The 23,097-nt window shown below is 34.7% G+C and overlaps 1 protein-coding gene across 1 annotated transcript in view; it reads right to left on the bottom strand.

Annotated features, from left to right (window-relative positions):
• The window catches only part of LOC106074673 (uncharacterized), a 114,459-nt gene that overhangs the window by 73,293 nt on the left and 18,069 nt on the right, over nt 1-23,097 (bottom strand). Inside the window, exons 2-11 of the mRNA XM_056019387.1 lie at nt 17,324-17,384; nt 4,212-4,293; nt 3,814-3,923; nt 3,465-3,647; nt 2,942-3,040; nt 2,731-2,834; nt 1,609-1,813; nt 1,272-1,429; nt 573-759; nt 257-408 (exon numbers count right to left, since the gene is read on the bottom strand). Of these exons, the coding sequence (XP_055875362.1) occupies nt 257-408; nt 573-759; nt 1,272-1,429; nt 1,609-1,813; nt 2,731-2,834; nt 2,942-3,040; nt 3,465-3,647; nt 3,814-3,923; nt 4,212-4,293; nt 17,324-17,384 (1,341 nt within the window). The remainder of the gene's footprint in view (nt 1-256; nt 409-572; nt 760-1,271; nt 1,430-1,608; nt 1,814-2,730; nt 2,835-2,941; nt 3,041-3,464; nt 3,648-3,813; nt 3,924-4,211; nt 4,294-17,323; nt 17,385-23,097) is intronic.

The raw sequence follows: 23,097 nt of genomic DNA, 5'->3' as shown, positions 1-23,097 counted from the left end.
ATGAGGCAATAAAAAAAGTTTATTATCCTTAAAATAGGATAAAAAAAATTAACACATCTTGAAACTATTTTGAGACAAATTTATAAAAATAATATTTTTTGATTATGGGCAATAAATTAATTAACAATAATATTTCTTTTTTTAACTTTGCCTAAATGCAAAATAAGTATATTTATATTTATTGATGCTGTTCCTTTGGAAAAAATATACAACTTGAGAATATGTGAAAAATGTTATGATATATGTTTAAGTTTACCTTTAACCAGTCACCAGAGACATTAGTACTAGTCAACATCATACTTAGGTCAGTAGTAATCTTATTTCTGACTCTCCAAAAACATTCTCTGTGAACTAATCCGTCATACAACTCAAGACGACCATGTGTAAGTGTAGTGTTGAAATTACAACCTTTAAGGAGTGCACACACATTTTTTTTACTCTAAAAACACATTTTTCTCTTCATGATTTCAAAGTCTCAGAAGGTAAATTATTTGTGAAATTATTGAACCCTAATATCAGTCTTTTTACAGACCATTAAAATAAGATAACTGCATCTTTTTATTGGTCCTTACCTTTCCATACATTAGCAGTCATGTATTTATTTTGCTGTTGATTCACTCTAGCTAAAATGGTCAGACTGGAAGAACTGGATATGTAAAAAGCTCTCTTAGTATTGGGTTCATGAAGTACAAAACTGACTGGACTGATCATTAACTCAGAATCTTCATTGCTTCCTATTTTCAGTGTTGCATTCACAATCTATTGGAATAGATTGAAATGGATAAATGATGAAAGAATATTCTAACACAGTACTGAGATGTTCAATTTAAACCAGTGATATCTAGACAAAAAAGGGTGTTGTTATGGTAACAATATATTTATGTTATTAATTTAAAAAAAAGGTTGGATGTCTGTAGTTTTTATAACAAATAAATGTAAAAAAAATGTTTGTATTCTATCAAATTAAATACCCCAAATATAAATCTTCATGAACAATAGCCCTTTTACTCAAGATATTGGGATGATCTGCCCAATCTATTTGGTACCTTACATCTGTTGGGTAACACAATGGTAGTTAGTCATAATAATAGCCTAATGACATGGTAATATGAATTTTACTTTATCTACATAACAGATCTGTGTCGTCAATTTTCAAAGGTGTGTCAATGTTTAGAAAAAAAAAACAGACAAATGTTGAATAGAAATTATAGTAATAATTATACGCCATTAAAAATGTCACATATATCAAAAACATCCACATTTTGTGCTACCTCTACTGTGATAACACTGTCTTTATCTGTACTTAACATCCACTTCCTCTTGTAAGTAGATGGTAAATCAGATGAGTCAATGTAAGGTGTAGATATAGGCCTACTGATGGTATCAGTAATATTAATAGTTTCAAACTGTAGTCTTGATAGCTGTTCATCTGGAAAAGTTTGTTTTTTTAATAAATAGTTCTACATACCTGATAATAAAATAATCATGGAATGTCTTAACTTGTGAAAAATAAATTAACAATTCAAGAAAAAAAAAATTAAAGATGGTCCAAAATGTTATGGATGTACATCAAAAAGCCATAAGGAAAAAAAAGAAAGTAAATGTTACCAGCTTTCCACCTAGCATTTATAACAGGTTTGGAAGAAGAACTGTAAGATCTAAGCCTGATGATTAAGAAATGGTTGACACCAAACAAAGTAAGTCTAGATGAATTTCCTCTCAACTCTTTAACCAATATACTTTTTTGGATGGTGGGACCACCACTGTAGACAAACAATGAGGCAGCATTCTCCATCAACACCACACTGTCAAACTGTAAAAGAATGGCATATGCTGAATTATTTAAACTTAAGACAATTAAACTAAAAACTAGAACACAGTAAACATGTTGTGAACATATTTTCATCATGAGTCAAAAACACATGTAAACAGAAACAATGACAAGTGAGAGGCCTGTAATAGGTCTACATTCAACACAGTAACAAAATAAAGTAAAATTTAGTCTTATAAAAGAGTATTCACAACTTAAATGTTTATTTTGTTCTGTTAAAATACAAAACAAACAAACAAAAACTTCAGTTTAAAAAGAATTAAACCAGACTAACTAAAGGCAGTTGGTCATGTGCTGGCCAAATGAAACCTTTGAGACACAGAAACAGATGACCTTTTCATCATCTGCCCCATAGATTGCAAGTTCTAAAAGAGGCACTTTAATTTCTGCTTACATTTAAACCAGACAATAACCAATTTGTTAACATAATATACACAAAAATGAAAATAATGCTATTAACCCTATTAATTGGATAAAGATTCACTAGAACATTTTCTTTCCACTTACTGCTAAACACAAAGCTGTAAAATAGTTTAACAAAATTCAATGTTTTTTTTTTTCTAATTTAATCTTGCAATAAATTATAATAATGCCAGGTTCCAAAACACTTTTTTTTTATTTCTTTATTCACACACAAAAAATGCCTATGTTTATAGAAGTCAGAATGAAAAAAAAAAAACAACTTTTAAAACTGAGTTTATTTTAGCAATAAAGTTAGTCCAAAAATGGGACTTTTCTTTAGGGTAAGTAAATATTGTTTTAAGATATATTGTTGAAAATATTAACCTGAAACATAGCTTTTATTAAATGCTTCATTAACAAACTTTTCAAAAATGAATCTATATAAAATGAAAAGTTAACAGGGACCAAAACAAGATTTTCTAACGTATGGTACTTACATAAATACTGAGCACTTCACCTGGCACACCTTCTAATATCCACTGGCAATTTTCACCACTTGAATTGAGTGTTCCATTGCTTGACTTATGATGTTTGATGCAATCTGGAACACCAAAAGAACATTAGTTTTTCTTTACTCCAAAAGCAGATACATATAAAAAAAATGTTAAAAGTGATATTTAGGAATTAAAATGTTTATTTTATATCAACCTTCACAATCAATTTCATCTGATCCATCAGCACAATCAGATACATTATCACACTTCCATCGTTGGTTTAGGCACATCCCATCACTACATCGAAATGAATCTGTAAAAAAATATATATTGCTAAAAAAAAATTTAAAAAAATGGGAGTAGATAATTGAGCTTAACTAATTTAAAATCATGGGATGTCCTTATCATTTACATATACATCAAACAAAATTTTAGCTCTTTCTGTTAATGAATAGCTTTACATCTAAATTGTTTTCATTATGAAATATTTCTGTAACAATTTTTGTTTTGTTTTTGCAACTATTCTAAAGGTTTAACTCAGAAAATGATCATGAATAGTTGACATTTATTCTAAAAATTCTTATTTTTTTTCCTACCCTTAATTTTTTAGTCTAATGTCAGACTCAACTAAACTTCAACAAAAATCTTGACTAGCCAAGCAAAAATCAATCCCCATTGGCTAAACATATTAATGAGCACAAATAATGATGTACTGTTCTATTTTAGAGTATACATACCAGTAGGACAAGCTGGAGCTCTACACACAAACGGTAGATCAATCCAGACTGACTTCAATGCCCATTTACCAAACATATCACTAGCCACAGCAACTCTCCCCTCAATAGCTGATGGCTCATTAATTTGCCAATACCCAGAACAATTTGGATTGACAAATGCCTGACTAAGATTGTCAACATCACCTGGGGAGAAAAAAACAAAAAGAAAAGAATAAATAAATAATTTCAAACAAATAAAAGCCTTTGAATATAATTTAAATTTTTACAAAATTTAGGACATTTTTTGTATATTTGAATATGTTTATACAATATATAATTATATATATATATATATATATAAAAAACTTACTATAGCCATTAGAGATCCAGTAATGATCTTGATAAAATATTGATTTTGCTTCCAAAGAAATATTTTTGGCTTCAACTTCATCTCTTACATTTAATAAAGTAGCACCATATCTTCAACAAGAATATAAAAGAAATGTTTTTTATACTCAATTTTGATTTATTTATTTTTTGTTTTGAATAATTTAGGCATCATTTAATATATTTTATATAAAAAATATAAAGACCAAATAAATATGTGTATATGTGAGTATAAAAATTTTGTTTTAGAAGTTAAAAATAATTTACATATAATTAGATAAAATTGCTAGATTGTTTTTCTAATCTATTCTTTTTTACAGAGAGCAAGCAATTAGCATATAAATAATAATTTGTATAATGAATAATTATCTAATAGCTTACTTTTTACATACATCAAAACTATCAAGAAAATCTAACTCAGTTTTGATGAAGTTGAAGCAATGAGTTCCAATTAACTTCCAGTCTGAAAATAAAATTGTATAAATATTTAGTTTCATACGAAATATAATTTGTTTACACTAGTATTTAAATTAGCACCTGTTGATAACATTCGTAGGTTTTGGCAAGGCGCATCTAGCTATATATATTTTTAACCAAAAAATAATAACCATAATTATCCTGCTATTTGTTCTTGTCAACTAGTGGAATGAACTGAATCTCTTCCAACTACTACAGATAAGATCAAAAAAAAATTCTAAACAAAGTAGGAAAAGGGTAAATAATATGATAAAAGTCTGACAAATGAACAGTCATAAAAAGCTTATTGAAAATGACCAATCATTTAGCAAACAGTAAGTCACTAGATCTAATGCCCTTTTTCATTTCAAGTGCAACAAAAAAAAGGACATTTAAAAAAATGTAACCTTTCAAAGTAACTTTAATTATTAAAAGACACACATTAGAGCAGCATGCAGCTTCAGAACGAGACAGCTTGAGGTCACTCACAAAGGCCTTGGGATATACATTTAAGACCAAAAGAAAATCCGCTGCCGAGGACAGACCCAGACAGCAAAAGAAAATCTTAATCAACCACTGGCGGACAATGGTTATGCTTGCCCTGGCAAAATCTGTAGGTCACAGCTGGGGCTGCATAGCCACAGGATATACTACATTCCTCATTAATCTTCGGACTCGAAGACAACCATTATTGTTATTATTATAATAGATATAGAGTAGTTTATTTAATCCGGACATTACATGAATTCGAACACTCGCTGTTTTTGTGATTATTACATCTTTATTTTGATATTTAATATGAAACTAGCACGCTGTATAATGTGCTTGTCCATTTTCCAATGATTCTAACCCAATATCCTTCCATTTAGCTATCTTTTTATGTAATTTCAAATTTGTAAGTCAGGTTGTTGTTTTTTCCTATGTTACCAGGATGACTTTACCTCTTCCTATAGGATTAAGACAATATTTTTTTGATTGGCTAAGTCTATGGTAATGAGCCCGGCAATATTTATTCTGATTTTGGAGCTGATTTATTTGATTCATTAGCCATGGCAAGTTGTTTGATTCCATACAAAAAAAAATGAATAGGGTGTTTGAATTAAATTACAATTTTCTTAGCAAAATTTATTTCAAACAGCCAGTTTTGGACATCAATGTTAATGATCTTATATAATATTTTTTTGTTGTTGTTGTTTTTTTTTATAGAGAATAAATGGGCAAATGTTTGGAGTGAGCTTGGTACATTGAATGAAGTTAAATGCCTAGATCTAGACCTACTAGATAGATCTAGATTTATAGAGAAAGAATTTAGAGGATTCAGCTATTTAGGCTAGATTGGCTATCCTAAACTGTACTATACTACAAAAGATCATCTGTATTAGAAATTTATTAAATTAATAAACAAAAAACACAAACATTCAACACACATCTAACGCAAACATAAAATAAGTCTAAAAGTCTGTGTAGAAGTCACTATACCAGTGACCTAATTTTGGTAGAATAAGTGTGTTCATATTTTTATTTTTTGTGTTTGCATTTATGCATAATTTGAAAACATCTTAATGATTTCATGTGAGGGGCTATGCCTGGGGATCTTAAAATTTAGTTAATGTTAATATAGAATTAAAATCTGAGTTTATTGATGCCTAAATATAGAGACTGTCTGAAATAAATTAAGGTGTCAGGAATCAAATAATGTGAGTCAAATTTGTTTGAATTAAATGAAAACACACTGCCTCTTTGACCTTAAATATAATAACAAATATAGGTAAGGGTTACAAATATAAGTAGTCATCCTTATTCTCCTTAAACTAAAGAAGATTTTGATACTTTATTTTATTTTTGAACCATTATCAAATAATGCGCTGTCAAAGTCAAACTTTGAAATTTTGGCCTATAAGATAAACTAGTAGAGAGTAGAGTCACTATTGCGGAACAGTTTGCAGCTACTTATAGTTTTCAATTTTTTGCTCCGTAATGGTTAGACCTATGGAAAAACTAAAAGTATCTAGGCATTGCCCATCCATTTTCCGATAAAAATAGACGCTTTGTTTAGTTTTTCAACAGATATTTAAATTTTACATTCAATTAGAATGAGATATGGGTAGTCACAATTACATAGCAGGATTTTTAAAGAAGTCACAATTGCAGAACACGGTAAAAATGTCGGAACAAAGCCTATATAAAGCATATATTTATTACTCTAATACTTGAACTCCTTATCCTTTACATTAATTTTATTTTTATTAAAGCTTAAGACAACACATTGTCACTTATAGATTCTCTACCTCTTCTTTAATTGTATTTGACGTCACACTACCCTGATTTTCCTTACAAGGTTTTTTTCCCCACAATTCTTTTATTCTTTTTGTTATATTAATATTATATATATATATGGTATTATGATTTGTCTTCTTTTTGCTGGACGTATGGTAATCATAAATTATATATTATATGTAATATTATTCTCTAAATGTTTTTAAATTTATTTATACTAATACTAACTCATATTTAAATTCCGATATCTAAATCAGTATGTAAATATTAAGCTAAATGATAGTAAATGCGCAGGTCAAATAAATAACATCTATAGTGTTCCACAATTGTGACTATCTTTAAAAAGGTAAAAACAGGATAAACACATCCAAATTTTTTTCCAAAATTGAATTCCTGGTAGATAGCTATGAAATGAAATTTTTCCTCATCCATTTATAAACCGAAAAATATGTGTATCATGCAAGTGATGTGTCATTATCATTTTTAAAAAGCCTTTTTTTTTAAGCCATGGCCTATGCGGTTCTCCTGGTACGTGAAAAATAATGGACGATTCCACACCTGTCAACTTTAACCTGGAGTCAAAATTAATTTTCTGCTGTGAAAGGAAAACCCTTATATTGGAAATGTAGAGAAATGGACCATGCGCAGTACCGTTACAGTAGTTTAGCAGAAAATTTCAAAATAAAATAGATTTTAACTAATTTCGACGAGCTGTTCCGCAAACATGCCTGCTCCGCAATAGTGACTCTACTATATAGGCTAGTATAGGTGTCGGAATGATAAACTACTCTATATTTATGAAAGATTTTACTGTTTTTATCAATAACAAAGCTAAATCAGTAAATGTTATCCTACTTTTAATGATGAGTTTTATACTCTGATTAGTCTGATAAATATAGATTTATGATATTACCTAAGAATCAGCAATTTAGATTTATTATACAGATCTAGGTCTATGTCTAGATTACATCTAAATCTAGATATACTTATGAGATAGTTCTATATATATTACTAGGTCTAGATCTATATAACTAGAGTCTACATTGAGATTGTCTAGATTCTATAGGCCTAAATAGATCTACATTTTAGCAGGAAGAAGTCGAATGTAAAATCGGATTTTAATAGATCTAGTTCTTTTATCTTTTGAGATAAATGAGTAAAAGATGGCGATATAGGTCTGTGCAGGCGTCAAAATGGTAAGTGCGACATATATATTCCCCATTGTTATATCAACCGAGAGGATAATAACAAATGAACTCACAGATACCTTCAAGGCCCTTAACATTCTCGTTGACTGTCAAGGGCGGTTGTTGCAGACCTGCCCCATCACCAGAAATCCTTCAGTGGGTACTAATAAAACTAAAACTACATAGGCAGGGCCGCTGCGAGGGTTGTGGCCGCCTGCGTGCGAAATTAAAATATGCCGCCCCCCACCTTTTTTTTAATAGAAAAAAGATTCATTAGGACTGAGCTGGACACTATACCTAAAGCGCTTCATAATTTAAATCTATCTTTGTAGACGATTCCTTTTTCTTTCATATATAACATCATTGTCGTAGGCTATTCCCATGCCCTCTAAGATGTTTTATTTTCAATTTTAACTTTGCATTTTTTTAAAGAATGAAAAAGAGAAGAAACTTAGTGTTAATTATAACACAATATTTAGGGTTTTATTTTTTTAATATATATTTTTTTAACACTAAGTATAGAATCCAAATTTAGGTAATGAAATTTTACTAAAAGGAGTCAGTTTCACAGGTCTATATATAATTGATTTTTTTTGTCCGAAATAATGTTGCCTACCTTAATTTTAAGCTTTGTAAAAATTTCTTCATGGAGACAGATGCGACAAGTTTTCGCAAGTCGGCAAGGGCTTTGATACCGAACCGGGACTCGGCACTACGCGTAATCTGGCCTTTTTCTCTTAGTAAGAAGAGAGAATTTAAATAAGGCTAATATTTATGTTTTTTTCGTTCAGAACGCACTATTTATCCTAATAAAAAAGAAAAAGTCAATGGCCATTTTAAATCTAATAATAAAGAGGCATCCCTGGCCAATAGTATTATGCGAGGGAGATTCTAGGTAGGCCTACATATTGCGCACAAACGTCTGTAATGGGCGTGAGCTTTTAAAAATGTTCTTCGTGTTAAGTAAGACGTCTCTGTCGCGGACGTTTTTTTCACACAAAAGTCGTCACTATAATAAAGTGCAATAAACGGAATAAATGCGACTATTCTGAGACCAAAAAAAAAATCTAGAAGAATCACACTAGCGGAGACGTTTTAAAATGTTTTCTTCAAACGTTTTGACCCATATTGTTGCAAAAAGCGGTGTACATATAATAAGGTCTTATTAGAAGATATGAGGCGTGGCAGCTGAGCGATAAAGCGCTTGGCTTCTGAACCGGAGGTCCCGGGTTCAAATCCTGGTGAAGACTGGGATTTTTAATTTCGGGATCTTTTGGCGCCTCTGAGTTCACCCAGCTCTAAAGAGTACCTGACATTAGTTGGGGAAAGTAAAAGGCGGTTGATCGTTGTGCTGGCCACATGACACCCTCGTTAACCGTAGGCCAAAGAAAGAGATGACCTTTAATCATCTGCCCTATAGACCACAAGGTCTGAAAGGGGAACTTTACTTTTTTTAAATTAGAAGATAAAACGACTTCTCCTACTTAAGATATTTAAATTTTTAAACATGTAATTCTACTCATATTCAGATAAATTACATACAATGAAATTTTTTTTCGCCGCCCCCTCTCCTTGTTGGTCGTTGGCTTATCGTTACAAACAGCTATTAGAACTGAACAAATGAAAAGGCGTTTCATATTTTTACTAAATAAACTTTAAATACCTTGAACAAACTTTTTATGTGAACATAATATCTAATATTAATGAAATATACTGATATTTAAACGAAATCTAGCTCACCACAAAAAAACGTTTTTACTCTTTCCTGTCTCAAGATTGTTTGCCGTTTAACATTTGCTTTACACTAATTTCATCATCCTCAATGCATAACCACCAATCAATCGCTTAACCTCTTCTTACCGCCGCCTAGGAAACACACACACACACTGTATAGCACCCCTTTTTGTCAGAAAGTTGAGCCCCCCCCCCCCACTCAAGGTACTCGCCACCACCCTTAAAGGGGGGGGGGAGACCCAAAGTTTGAGAAACGCTGCATTAAAAATACTGATGATCAATAATGCTAAACAGAATAATAATCCAATACGGAATACTTGCACAATTTTTTAAAATAAAACACTAAAAAGAAATATAGGCCTAACTACCGTTATATAATTAAATATTAAGTAGTTCTAATATTAAATAATTATAAAATTGATTTCGTTTTAACTGATTTTACTACGAAAAGAAGAGAATTAAAATGTATTTTAAACTAGAACACAGATGAACTTAATGTAGATTTACATCTACACTCTATAATCGGTCAAAAATATTCTCCTCTCAACAGCCTTTCAAATAAAAGGGACAATGTTTTAAAATTGACTAATTGCTAGATCTACTTAAAGGGTGGGCTATTCGACTCGAAACAAAATATTACAAACAACCCGCGAAAATTCAGGAAGGGTCGGCGCTTATAGAAAAACCCATGGGAATTCCTATCGCGCCAGTTTCCAAAATAACTTCTTATTGTACGAATATTGTCTTCCCCCCCCCCCCCCCCAATGTTCAAAGGATAATAGAATCATTAGAATTTAAATAAAATATTTAAGTAATTTTTTAATTATTAAACCAAAAATTAAAAAAGGAATCTTGCTATAATGATTTGGCCGCCCCTTACATTCGGTCGCCTGCGTGCGATGCACACATTGCACAATAGGTAGCGGCGGCCCTGTACATAGGCCTATTAAAATGAATTTTGTTTCTTTTTAACGAAACTCGACACTAAAAATGAATAGGCCTAATAATAATAATCTTTATTATCCGTAAAGACATTTTTATTACAATTGTGTGCATTAAAAAAAAAAAAAACAATACATTATTAGAGTAAACTGGGGAACGGAAGGAGGGCATGAGACCGGTAAATTATTTTTCAAGGAAAAAAAATTCTAGTTATAAATTCTTAATTCTTAACCAAGTAAAATGACAATGTTTCCAAAATTAAATTATCATTTAAATGAGACACAGTGAGACCTTTAATGATGTATTACGATGTTTTTCCCCACTGACGCCTGCAACAATATGGACTTAATCAGCAGGGGCGGACTGGCTATATGGGCAAACGGGCAAATGCTCGGTGGGCCGGTACCAAATGGGCCGGTCAGGTAGCGACCAAAGCAAAAAAATCAATGCAAACAACTTTTAAAATAGTGACATTAATTTTGTTTGAAATTCAACAAGAATATAATTTAATTAAGAATTACACTATACACTGTACGTATTATCATTTGTAAAACGTTAGACCGTACTTTCTGCTATGCACGAGCGGCATGGCCTTTAACACTACTTTGATGTCTTCGAGACTGTGTTTGGCCTAATCATTTTGCTGGTCGGCATGGGCCTTTGATGGCACTGCCGTTTTTGTTTTGCTCCTTCCCTCACCCGTCTTTTGATGGTTCCATTGAAAGTTAACGAGATAGAGGGATGGAAGAGGATAAGTTAGAAGGCATTGATATAACGCGGCTAAAGGGGAGACAATTAGCTCTTTAACAAAACACATACACACAGCCGCGAAATTGCAAACCATCCAACTTATTCACAGCTCAATATGATTTGAAAAGAAAAAGTAAGTTTCTTGTTGTTTATTTGTAATAACTTAGATCTAAAAATACTACACTTAAGGCTTACAAAAAAAAAATATTATTTAATTAAAACATAAATCTAGATCTAAATCAATTTTATACCGTTGTGATTAACGGCAAACTTATGCATAGTATGAATTTATTGATGATGAATATTATTATAATAATTACAATACTTTATATACTATTATATAGCGCTGTCACATCCGATATTTAATGAAAGGAGATTTAGAATCATTTATATTTTAAATAATATATTCATATTCAAATCTCGTTTTTGAGAGTATACTAGGACGAAGCAGGAGCTTTTCACATTTAGAAGTACCTCTTTAACCGTTCTGCTTTCTCTTATCTTTTAAAGGAATATATATAGTTCGTCCGTCGTAGTTCGATTATGACCACTTTGGGCTGAGGGCTTTGCACTGGGGTTTTATGTCTCCTCGTGTGGCTGGTGAGACCTATGTGAGCCCGGAATGTTCGGCCGCACACTAGGCAGGTTATTCCAGCTGGAGCTAGTGTCATTGGCCTTGCTTTTCTTCTCTGGCGTTTTTTCTTCTGCCAGCTTTGTTCTCTTTTCCTCAGCAACCTGTGCGCCGGTTTTCACAGCGCGACGTCATGATTCTCTGTCATGTGCCTCTGTCTCCCAGGTGGATGGGTCTATGCTGAACGCCTTCAGAGAAGCTTTGAGGGTGTCCCTGAAGCGTTTTCTTTGACCACCTTAAGAGCGCTTTCCTTCGTTTAGTTGGCCATACAAGTCGTTTAGGGATGCGGTGGTCTTCCATTCTGCATACGTGTCCTGCCTATCGCAGCTGGGACTGCATCAGGGTGTGTGGATGCTTTGCAGACCCGCTCTTTGAAGGATTTCAGTATCTGGCATTTTGTCTTGCCATTTGACATTCAGTATTTTTCACAGACATGTCATGTGGAAGTGATTCAGTTTCTTTGCATGTTAACTGTACACTATCCATGTTTCTGAGGCATAGAGCAATGTAGAGGAGGATGACGGCTCGATAGACCCCTAGTTTTGTATTTGTGGTAATACCACTTTAAAGGAATGGGTTGTCAGGCAGGAAAACCAATGATTTAGCATATTTTAAGTCACAGATCAACATGCATGACTAGATTAACACGTGAAATGCGTAGGACCTAATTATTTTTATTGAAGAAACGACCGTAATCTATAAGTAATACCAAAAAAGTTTGAAACTCATTAAGGCTGCTATTGTAGTGTTTATAGTTTTCAGACTACATACATGTAGATCTATAAATAGAATACATTATGTAAGCCTACGAAAGCATTCATCCAGTTTTCGATGCGTTATCAAACTTTATATACTTTGAATAGAATTAGGCTTACACCTATGATAAAACACGTGGGCGTAGCCGAGAGGGGAGGAATTCTAACCATCACTGGGCTCAGATCTCATTGTCTAAAAGGGAAACTTTACTTACTGCCCCAGTGCAGCCAACTTAAGCAAAAAAGAGTCACCAAATTTTATGAGCGTAGCCAACAGTGGTTTTGTGGTCCCCCCCCCCCCCCCCACTTCCAATACAAAACTAAAACATTTTACCATTTTCTACCAGTCGCTGGACTCCAGTGAATAGAAGATATAGTTTTTATTTTTTTTTAGCGGAAGAGTAGCAGGCTAATTGCACTGCAGATACCTCAGAATACGCATTTTTTTAAAGCTTAAAATAACGGAAATAATGCTGGGATCCGGGGTGAATGAGCTTATGGCGCTCCCCCAGACTTCCTAGCTGTAGCTGTCCCTTGGCGGTGTGTACTACCTTTCACTAATTATAGGAAGAGAGTATTCTAGAGTAGAAAAAACGTTTAAAAGAATGAAAGATAAGAATGTAATGAAGATTAATTACATATACACACACTAATATATATATATATATATATATATATATATATATATATATATATATATATATATATATATATATATATATATATATATATATATATTGCGGCGGGGGTTTAAACCCCCCCGCCCCCACCGAAAATATATGACATGCCATTTGTGGGCCGGTTTATATGGTGATGCCCGGGCCGATTTTGATACCCAGTCCGCCATTGACTTAATGTCACTTAAATCTTTATGAAGAACACATTTAAAAACGCGACTTTTTTTTGTCAAAACGGTTGAATTGTATTCATCAAGGTGCTGAGGATTTTTGGCGTAACTTAACGTCTTTAGTTTGTCCCATAATGGAGGGCAGTGATGCCCAACCTAATTCGACCTGCGGGCCATTATAATTTCTGACACTCAATCGTGTCGCGGGCACTAGCGGATCCAGAACATTGGAGTGGGGGGGGGCGATTTTTTTCCAAATCCTAACCCTAACGCCCAGTAAACCCTAACCCTATGCATAAACGTGCAGCATATATATAGGCTATATAGGCCTATATATATATATATATATATATATATATATATATATATATATATATATATATATATATATATATGTATATGAGAAAAAAAAGCGCAGCATTTCTCAACCTTCGGCGAAAAACAAAACAACTGGGGCAGAGCTATAAGGTTCCATAGTGGGTTTCGGGGCAAAGCCCAGACGCCAAAAGCCTTTTCTTGCTTTTTTTCACTGAAGAAACGTATTCTCCTGACATATACAGCTCATTATTCAAAAAAGAATTCGGGCAAAGCCCCGACGCCAAAAGCGTTTTCTTTCATTCTTCAATGCAGATACGCATTCTCCTGACATCTACAGCTCATTATTTATCAATGGAGTTCGGGGCGAAGCCCCGTCGCCAAAAGCGTTTTTTTTTTGCAATCTTGAATGCAGAAACGCATTCTCCTGACGTATAGAGCTCATTATTCATAAAAAGAATTCGGGGCGAAGCCCCGACGCCAAAAGCGTTTTCTTGCATTCTTCAATGCAGAAACGCATTCTCCTGACATATACAGCTCATTGTTCATAAAAAGAATTCGGGGCGAAGCCCCGACGCCAAAAGCGTTTTCTTGCATTCTTCAATGCAGAAACGCATTCTCCTGACATATACAGCTCATTGTTCATAAAAAGAATTCGGGGCGAAGCCCCGACGCCAAAAGCGTTTTCTTGCATTCTTCAATGCAGAAACCCATTCTCATGACATCTACAGCTCATTATTTATCAATGGAGTTCGGCAAAAGCGTTTTCTTCACTGCAGAAACGCATTCTCCTGACAACTACAGCTCATTATTCCGTGGGTTCGGACGCCAAAATCCTTTTCTTGCATACTTCATAGAAGAAACGCATTCTTCTGACCTAAAGCTCATTTTTCATACTATTAAAAAAGGACCTTTCGAATAATGTTGTACTTGAAAAATATTCTAATATGAATTTATAGGCCCTTAATACATTGCAAATAAAACCGATTTGTTCCTTGAGAAGATAAGATACCCCACATATTAAGATTTGGCTTTGAGGATCGCCGCCGAAAAAAGAATTATTCGATAAATAATATTCAATAAAATTGAAGTATAAATTGTGAGTTATAGTCCCAAATTTATTTAACTAGAAAAATTTCAGATTGAGTAAAGGTTGGGAAAAGGCGACTATGTTTGAGATTATTTGGGTTTAGAACTTCTCAATCATAACTCTTATACTAAAAATTTCGTTTGAATTCTAACTTTCTTAAAATAATTATGATAAATTCATGTGAAATTACATAAACTATGTCTGGAATTCGAGAGGGGCGGTAGAGTGAAAACGATTAATCCTCGCTCCTTTAATAATTTCTGCTAAAGATTGCATTTGGCATTAAAGAATAGGGGTGGGGCGACTCAACTAATTTTGTCCACAAACTATGATTCTCCATAAAAATAGGACCGCCCCCCCCACTCAGAGGGCTAGAGTGGGAGGGCAGTACATGCAATCACTCTCCCCCCAACTCCACCGAATCGGCCAAGATACCAGAAGGGGTTTCACATAATATAAAATTTATATATTAATTGAATTAATTTTGTACACAAACTATGATTTCTCCATAAAAGTAGGACCGCTCCCCCCCCCCACTCAAAGGGTTTAGGCAGTAGAGGTATTCGCCCCCCTCCCCAATCGGCAAACAGGGAACGACATAATATAAAGATCGGTTAAAATATTAATAACAAGTTTTAACCATATATATATTTAATTGTTTCTGTTAGCAAGCTGTGATTTCTACAAATAAATTGGACCGCCCCCCCCCCACTCGAAGTTAAAATATTAATAACAAGTTTTAACCATATATATATTTAATTGTTTCTGTTAGCAAGCTGTGATTTCTACAAATAAATTGGACCGCCCCCCCCCACTCGAAAGTGTATGGGTGGGGGGGGCGGGATTAATACCATCGCCCCCTCCCGACCCCACCAAATCGGCCAACATACTAGAGGGGGGGCGAAATAATCTAAAAATAGGTTGAAATATAAATAATTAGTATATATTACTAACATAAGTAATAAATTCGTATACAAATTGTGTGAATTCTATACTAAAATTCGTCCGCCCCCCCTTCGGAGGGGGGGGGGATCGGCTTAGTGGGGGGGGGCGATCGCCCCTACCGCCCCCCCCCCTGGATCCGCCAGTGGTCGCGGGCCACATGAACGAAAAAGTACCAAAAAAATGAAATGAAATTTACCTGAATTTGTAACTAATTGATTAGAAACCCGTGGATCTAGTACTTACATTAAGGAATTGGATATCTGAAGCAATTTTTCTCACGCGTCTGAAAATGTCTTAATTTCTCTATTTAAAATAGAACAACATTGTAGCTAGCTTTACTACCGACTCATTTTCTTGTCGCTTTTTTGGTAAATATTCCTATCGATCCTCCAATCTGTAGGCGTAGTTAAACAATCTTTTATTCGCGGCTCAAACCAAGAATGTCTTCATGTTTGTTTCATGATGACGTTTATATGTTATTCTTTTTTTTTTAATAGCCACACTTTCTTTACAAATCAAATATGTTGGCCTATTATCAAGGTACACAAAAAAAGTTGGGATCCGTTTTCTTTTTCTGGTAGATTCTCATTTCATAAACACACTAATGTTAAAGGTCATGGTACCAATCAATTAAAGAAAAATTGACGGCCCTAAAGTAGGTAAAGATACATAAGTCAACCTTTTTCTTATTTTTTGGGCATCACTGATGTAGGGCATTTTGTAGGCCTATCTTTACCTGCTGTTGAACATTAGAAAAATCTATTATAAAACGTTTATTGTTTGAAAATATGAATCATTAAGTGTAGTAGCATTGATGACAGACATACAGGTGAGCATAATGTCTTACTAAGTGACCAGTAAGAGGGACCGTAATATTCAAATACAAAAACAAAATCTAATAAAATACTCAGTAAGACACAAAGATAAAGGCTCATTCCTTTTTCCATATGCTAGGGCAAATGTGTATACATGCTCCTTCTTCCCTCGTGCATGGGATGGGTTGCCTGAGTCAGACAGGAAAACCAACAACTTATCAGAATATAAGTCATTGCTAAACAAGCATGACTTGATTGACATAATCATCTTCTTTTTTTTTTTTTGAAATAACGTCTGTATTTTATAAGATAAGATAATTTAAGTGGATTCCTTTTATTGCTTGCTAGCGATAATATATAATACTGCTTGCAATGTCAATTGTACTGCTTACAATATCAAGCGCACTTAATCAAGCAATGCTTGCAATATCAAGCGCACTTAATCAAGTACTGCTTTTGATATCAAGCGCACTTAAGCAAGCACTGCTTACAATATCAAGCGCACTGTATACAAGTATGCTGTCACTTTTCTCATAGCTAAATTAGTTTATCCTAATAGAAAAACTTGCTTCTATTTAATTTATATATGCCTAAGCATTTGTCCTCGACTGGAACATTTAATTTGTTAAGAATCGCTGAGCTTCTGAAAGAATGTCCAAAATTAGTTTTAAAAAGAATCAAGATTGGAACAATCTATGATCATGGTAATGCTTTGTGATTTATAATAATAATAATAATAATAAGCTTACCAGATCCAGCTGGACATGTAAATGTTAAAATAAAATCACTTGCTGTTGAAACAAACGAGATCTGAAACATTAAATGGTAAATAAAAGTAAAGTAAGTGCATAAATATAAATACGATAAACATTTTTGTGACATTCATACAAAGGTATACTACAGCAGCAGGTCGGGCAAGAGAGCATAAGTCCATATCATACTCTTATGTTCAAAAGCCCGTAGGCGACATCCTTTTTACAAAGTTTATAACTACTCATTCTATTTGTCTGTCTGGTGAAACGTTTGTACTCAGTATATTTCTCCTACGCCCTACACTCAATCTCGGATCAAGTTGATGTTTCGCTCAATTATTCCTTGTGATTGACAAAACAAGAATCAATTTAAAAAAAAAAAACTAATTAGTTTATCAACTAACAGTAAATAATTATTTTGTTTGGTATCAAACAAGAGAAAGAAATTGTACTTGACAGATGTGGCGGTATAAGTTGAATTATTCCCCTTTATACTTTGTGTAGAGAATTAGATCGTGGCTAAAATGTTTAAATCTAAAAATAGATAACTTTAAAACCTTCTATTTTCATAAGCACTTCGCTGGCACAGTGGTTAGTGTGTTAATTTGAGGAGCCTTGAGCTCTCGAGTGTGAATACAAGTAGGCTAGTACAGTTTATTTTTTATTTATAAAAGGCATTTAAAAAGTGATCACGGTAACATTTACTCAGATACCCCTGCTTTCTCCCCCTCCCCCATTCCCAACTGGTCCAGAAAGTGATAGAATCAGCGCATCGGGAAAGCTAAAAGCATGCGATTGTGCTAGACAAAAACAATTGGTAAAAAAAAATATCTAATCGCACAGATTTGTTATTGTTAGTCTAGATCTATTACAAATTTAATTATATGACTGATCCAAAATATTTGATACAATTACACTTTTAACCCTTAGAAGTCCATTGGGTCACGGGCGACTCACATTGTGAAACTAATATTATTATTCATAAAAGATCATGAATAAATGTTCAACAAGAAAAAGACCAAAAAAATAGACTTTTTAAAAAAAGCATATATTGACAATTATATGTTGTGTTTACTTTGTATATTGCGAGTAGCATGTGCGTAGCCAGGATTTTTTTTCGAGGGAGGGGAGTGAATTTTCCCCCGAACCGCCAAATATATATATAAATATGTGTGTGTGTATATAATTAATCTTTCTTTATTACATTCTGACCCTTCATTCTTTAGGAAGACGTTTATTGTACCCTAGAATAGTTTCTTCCTTGAGTAAGTGGGAAAATTGTATAATCCCCACCCTCGCAAGCAAGGGGGTCTGGGGGAGCGCAATGAGCTTCCGAACCCCGCCGCCAAGCCAACAAAATGCATATTCTGAGGTATGTACTGTGTATTATCCTGCTATAAAAAGTTTTATTTCAAAAACCTAATTTGCTATTCTTACTGACTTAGATCCTACAGCGCCGTACGTCGCATTGGGCGGCAAGCTGGTTCCTCAAAAAAAAACTGTTACTGGCAATGCCTGAAGCTTCTTCCCACCTGCTCTGAGGACCTCCATGAAAATGTGACGCCAAGTTGTACTAGGATGTCCCTGTTTGCGCTTTCCTCGTAATGGCCTACATGACATCGCAATTCTTATTATGCGTAATTCAATTTGTCGGAGAACATGTCCCCTAAACCTCACGCGACTCCCAGTTCGCCATGGGGTTATTTTTAACCTCTCTTGGCTAAGCTCTTGGAATTAGGTGACTGTAGTTTGCTTTAGATTTTATATCGAGAAGGGAAGTTTTATCGCCAAATCATCTTTTGGGGGGTTTTAAACTAAAAAAATTTATTTAACAAATTCAAAACCCCTTTAGCTACGCTCATAGAATTTGGTGACTGTAGTTTGCTTTCGAAAAATATTGAAGAGAGAGGTTTTCAATCTCAAAACTCTCTGTAGGGGGGGATTTAAACTCAAAACCATCTTGAGGGGTTTTAAACGTTTAAAAAAATCCCTATTGAGGAGGGGGGTTTAAACTCACCCCCCCCCCCATTGGCTTGACTACGCTCATAGAATTTTGAGTGTGTAATTTGCTTTTCTTTTATAAATTGAAGAGGTATTTTTTAGCTTCAAACCTTGCTGGAGCCTGGAGAGGGGTTTAAACTCAATACCCCCTTTGGCTACGCTCATAGCATTTTGATTGTGTAATTTGCTTTGTTTTCATATTGAAGAGGTATTTTTTAGCTTCAAACCCTGCTGAAGGGGGGGGGGCTATACACAAACCACTGTTGGTTACGCTCATATAATCTGGTGACTGATGTATGGTTTAGTCTTATATTGAAGAGGGTGGTTTATCGTTAATTTCGAAGGTTTTTTTTAAATCAAACGCTCTTGGAATTTGGAGATTGTCGTTTGCATTATTTTTTTGTTGTTTTCGTTTAATAGAAGAGAGGGATTTAACCGCACTCCTTGGTAGGGGGTTTAAACTCAACACCTCCTTGGCTGCGCTGGGGCAAGTGATGGTTTAGTATTAAAATCTCACCTAAAATAAACAAAATCACTAAATTCCAACCCCCCCCCCCTCGAGGGGAAGGGTAATTCATTTGGAAGGGGGTTGAACACCCCCCCCCCCGTCCCGGCTACGCCCATGGCGAGTGTTATGTTCTTTGTTAAAGGAAAGCCAAGGGCATAGAAACATTATAGTCTAGTTTTTGAAAATTCTAAAATAATTTACTTTGTGCAAATTAGCAAGGTAGAGAATTAACGTGTTTTTTTATTTTACTAATAGCTGTTTCTGTTTAAATTTTTGCTCGCGACAATTAGCGTGGTCACTTTCGTTATAGCTAACCACTTACTAAGTATAAGAAGTGAAGCTTGTTTATTTATTTATTTTGGTCATGATTTTGGTAAGAGTCCACCAAAAGTGATGCACACACAAAAAAAAAACTATTTTTGTTTTCTATCCTTGTTTCATTTATCGTAACTTATATAATACAGACGTTACTTTAAAAAGAAGATGGTGCGTCATGCATTTTATTCGTTACACTAAGAAAAAACAACAACATAATAATAATAATAATAATCTTTATTGTCCATATGGAAATTTGTCTTACAATTTGTGCATTACACCAAACAAAAAACGTTATAACTATAAGAAACCAAAAGTGTACATTCACACCAGACTCACTCATAATTTACATGTGACAAAGTTTATACCAGATTGTTCTTATTTAATGATTTGATTCTGCTATCTGGGATCCACAATTACAGATGACCTGTCTCTAGAAGAGGAGTTGAAAAAACGCATAGGGAAGGCTGCCTCGACATTCGCTTCTACTCAGACCAAGAGTTTGGGAAAACCATAAGCTAACTACGGTGACCAAAATGGAAGTCTACAAGGCATGCGTTATGAGTACACTGCTGTATGGCAGTGAATCATGGACCACCTACGCAAAGCAAAAGAGAAAATTGAACTCATTCCATTTAAGATGTCTCCGTAGGATCTTGAATGTCACATGGAAAGAAAAAGTGTGCAATACTGAGATCCTTGCGCTATCAGGTATTCCCAGCATCTTTACAGCCCTCAGACAACGCCGTTTGCACTGGCTTGGACATGTTTGCCGGATGGAGGACAAGCGCATCCCGAAAGTCATCCTCTATGGTCAACTCGCGACTGGCACAAGAAAAACTGGTCGCCCCCACCTCCGTTACATAGATGTAATAAAACGTGACCTCAAATCAGTGAACATCAATACTGACAATTGGGAAGACATAGCTCTAGACCGCAACAGGTGGAGAGAGACAGTGACCAAGAAAGCTATGGACAGTGAAAGTACATGGGTCTCAGCCCAGGAAGAAAAGCGCACAATCCGAAAAACGGCCAGCTCCTCTACCACCGAAGCAAAAGCCACCTTAACCTGTGCTATCTGTGGACGGGAGTGTCTCTCCAAAATAGGGCTCCACAGCCACATGAGGAAGTGTGCTCTGAGATGAACCATAGTCGTTCTACGACTGAAGGAGGCCAATGGATTGCCAGGGGAACAAAAGAGTGTTTGTGTCTGTTTGTTTTTGCTATCGGTGTCTTGTATCTCTTTTGTGATGGTAAAATCACAAAATCCTGACACAAAGGGTGATTCTTTATTTCGAGGATCTTGTTAGCTTTTTTATAGATGTTTGTATCAAACAACTGCCCAAATGGGGTTTGTTTTTTGCCAATGATTTTACCAGCAGCATTTAGGATTCTATAAAGGTTATTTTTATTTTTAATGCTCAGATTGCCATACCAGGACATAATGACAATTATACAGCAAACATATGTATGTGTCTAAAAAATTGAGCGCCAAAATGTCCGGCGCCAAAACGGACACTACGTCAAAAGGACTGTGCCTATAACCCACACGTCCTGTTTTGTTGCGATGCTAAAATAGTTATTTTCAATAATTAAATATATAAATTTAATTTCATTTAAAATTAAAAAAATAGGTCCCCTTCGTGGTTGAAGATGAGCACATTTCTCATTTTTTGTGGACTTGAAGATGGCTACAGAGTTCAAAAGTCCAATCCTCGCTAGAAAAAGCCGGTCACACACATGCCATGGGTAAGTTGAGTCTATTGCAGATAAGCCTGCTTCTTTTCTCAGCTCTACGTTTTTTCATCGCTCATAGAATGAGACTTCGACATTCACGGCTTTACGCCAAGAGGAGCCATCGAGAGCTAGTGTTTCGCATCCGTGAATGTCAATATCACACTCTGAGGGAGTTCTTAAGGTGTTTTGTAATGCACTTTCATGCACACATCTTCCCATAAAAAGTTGTTCGGGAAGGTGATTTTCTGGCATGCGGACTAAATGTCCCCCCCCCTTGAAATTGGCACCTTTTTTCTGGTATTGATACTGTCAAACCAGTTCATATGCTGAATTTTTCTTAGCGTAAGTGGAAGGAGTTAAGCTTTTTGATGAGGCGGAAATATAAGGGCCTGGACCCTAAAGCATGTAAGAGCGAAGGGAGGACTAAAGCAGTTGTTTTTTTTTAGATATGCTGAGTATTCTCCGTTGCCATACTTGATCTTTCAGTTTGTCCAAAGCAGCCCTGGTACGTGCAACACGGAAGTCTACCTCGTCATCTAGGACAGGGGTCGGCAACCTGCGCACATGCGGCTCTTTGGATGTTAAGCTGCGGCTCTTTAGTTCCAGACTCAAATATTTATTTTATCGAAAAAAATTTAATCGATTAACTAAAATTAGTCACCGATTCAGTCTCTTAGCCAATAGTACTGCTTTTCACCGCACCCATCCCCACGTCTTCAAATGTAACATATTTGCAGGTGGAAGAACTCAACTTTCTTCTGCCTTATCAATGATATAGATGAGTCTTGCAACATAAAAGACACGGCACAAGTTGGCTTTCTGTCAGGTATGTCTTTCCAAGGATTGCTAGCGCTCTCGTGACAAACTAGGGAGAAGATTTAGCGAATGCCGTGCAAAAATGCCTTAAAGACAATAAGATAGATTTAAATAAACTCGTTTCAATAACAACTGATGGAGCCAGAAGTATGACAGGAAAAAATAAAAGAGAATCTGTGAGTCTCCACGCATGTCTTACGTTTCACTGCCTACTCCAGCAAGAAGTGCTGGTCAATAGCACTCTACCATCGTCAGTTTACAGAATTCTTAAACGAAATGGAGACTCAGTATTCCGACCTTCTTCTTCCCAATAAAGTGTGATGGCTTTCTATAGGTATGCTGTTGAAGCGTCTAGCTTTGTGCTTGAATGATATAAATACATTCCTAAATGAGG

The sequence above is a fragment of the Biomphalaria glabrata genome, chromosome 2 (genome assembly GCF_947242115.1).
Source record: "Biomphalaria glabrata chromosome 2, xgBioGlab47.1, whole genome shotgun sequence".
In the NCBI taxonomy this organism is placed as follows: Eukaryota; Metazoa; Mollusca; class Gastropoda; family Planorbidae; genus Biomphalaria; species Biomphalaria glabrata.
This window is presented reverse-complemented; position numbering and strand designations above follow the sequence as displayed.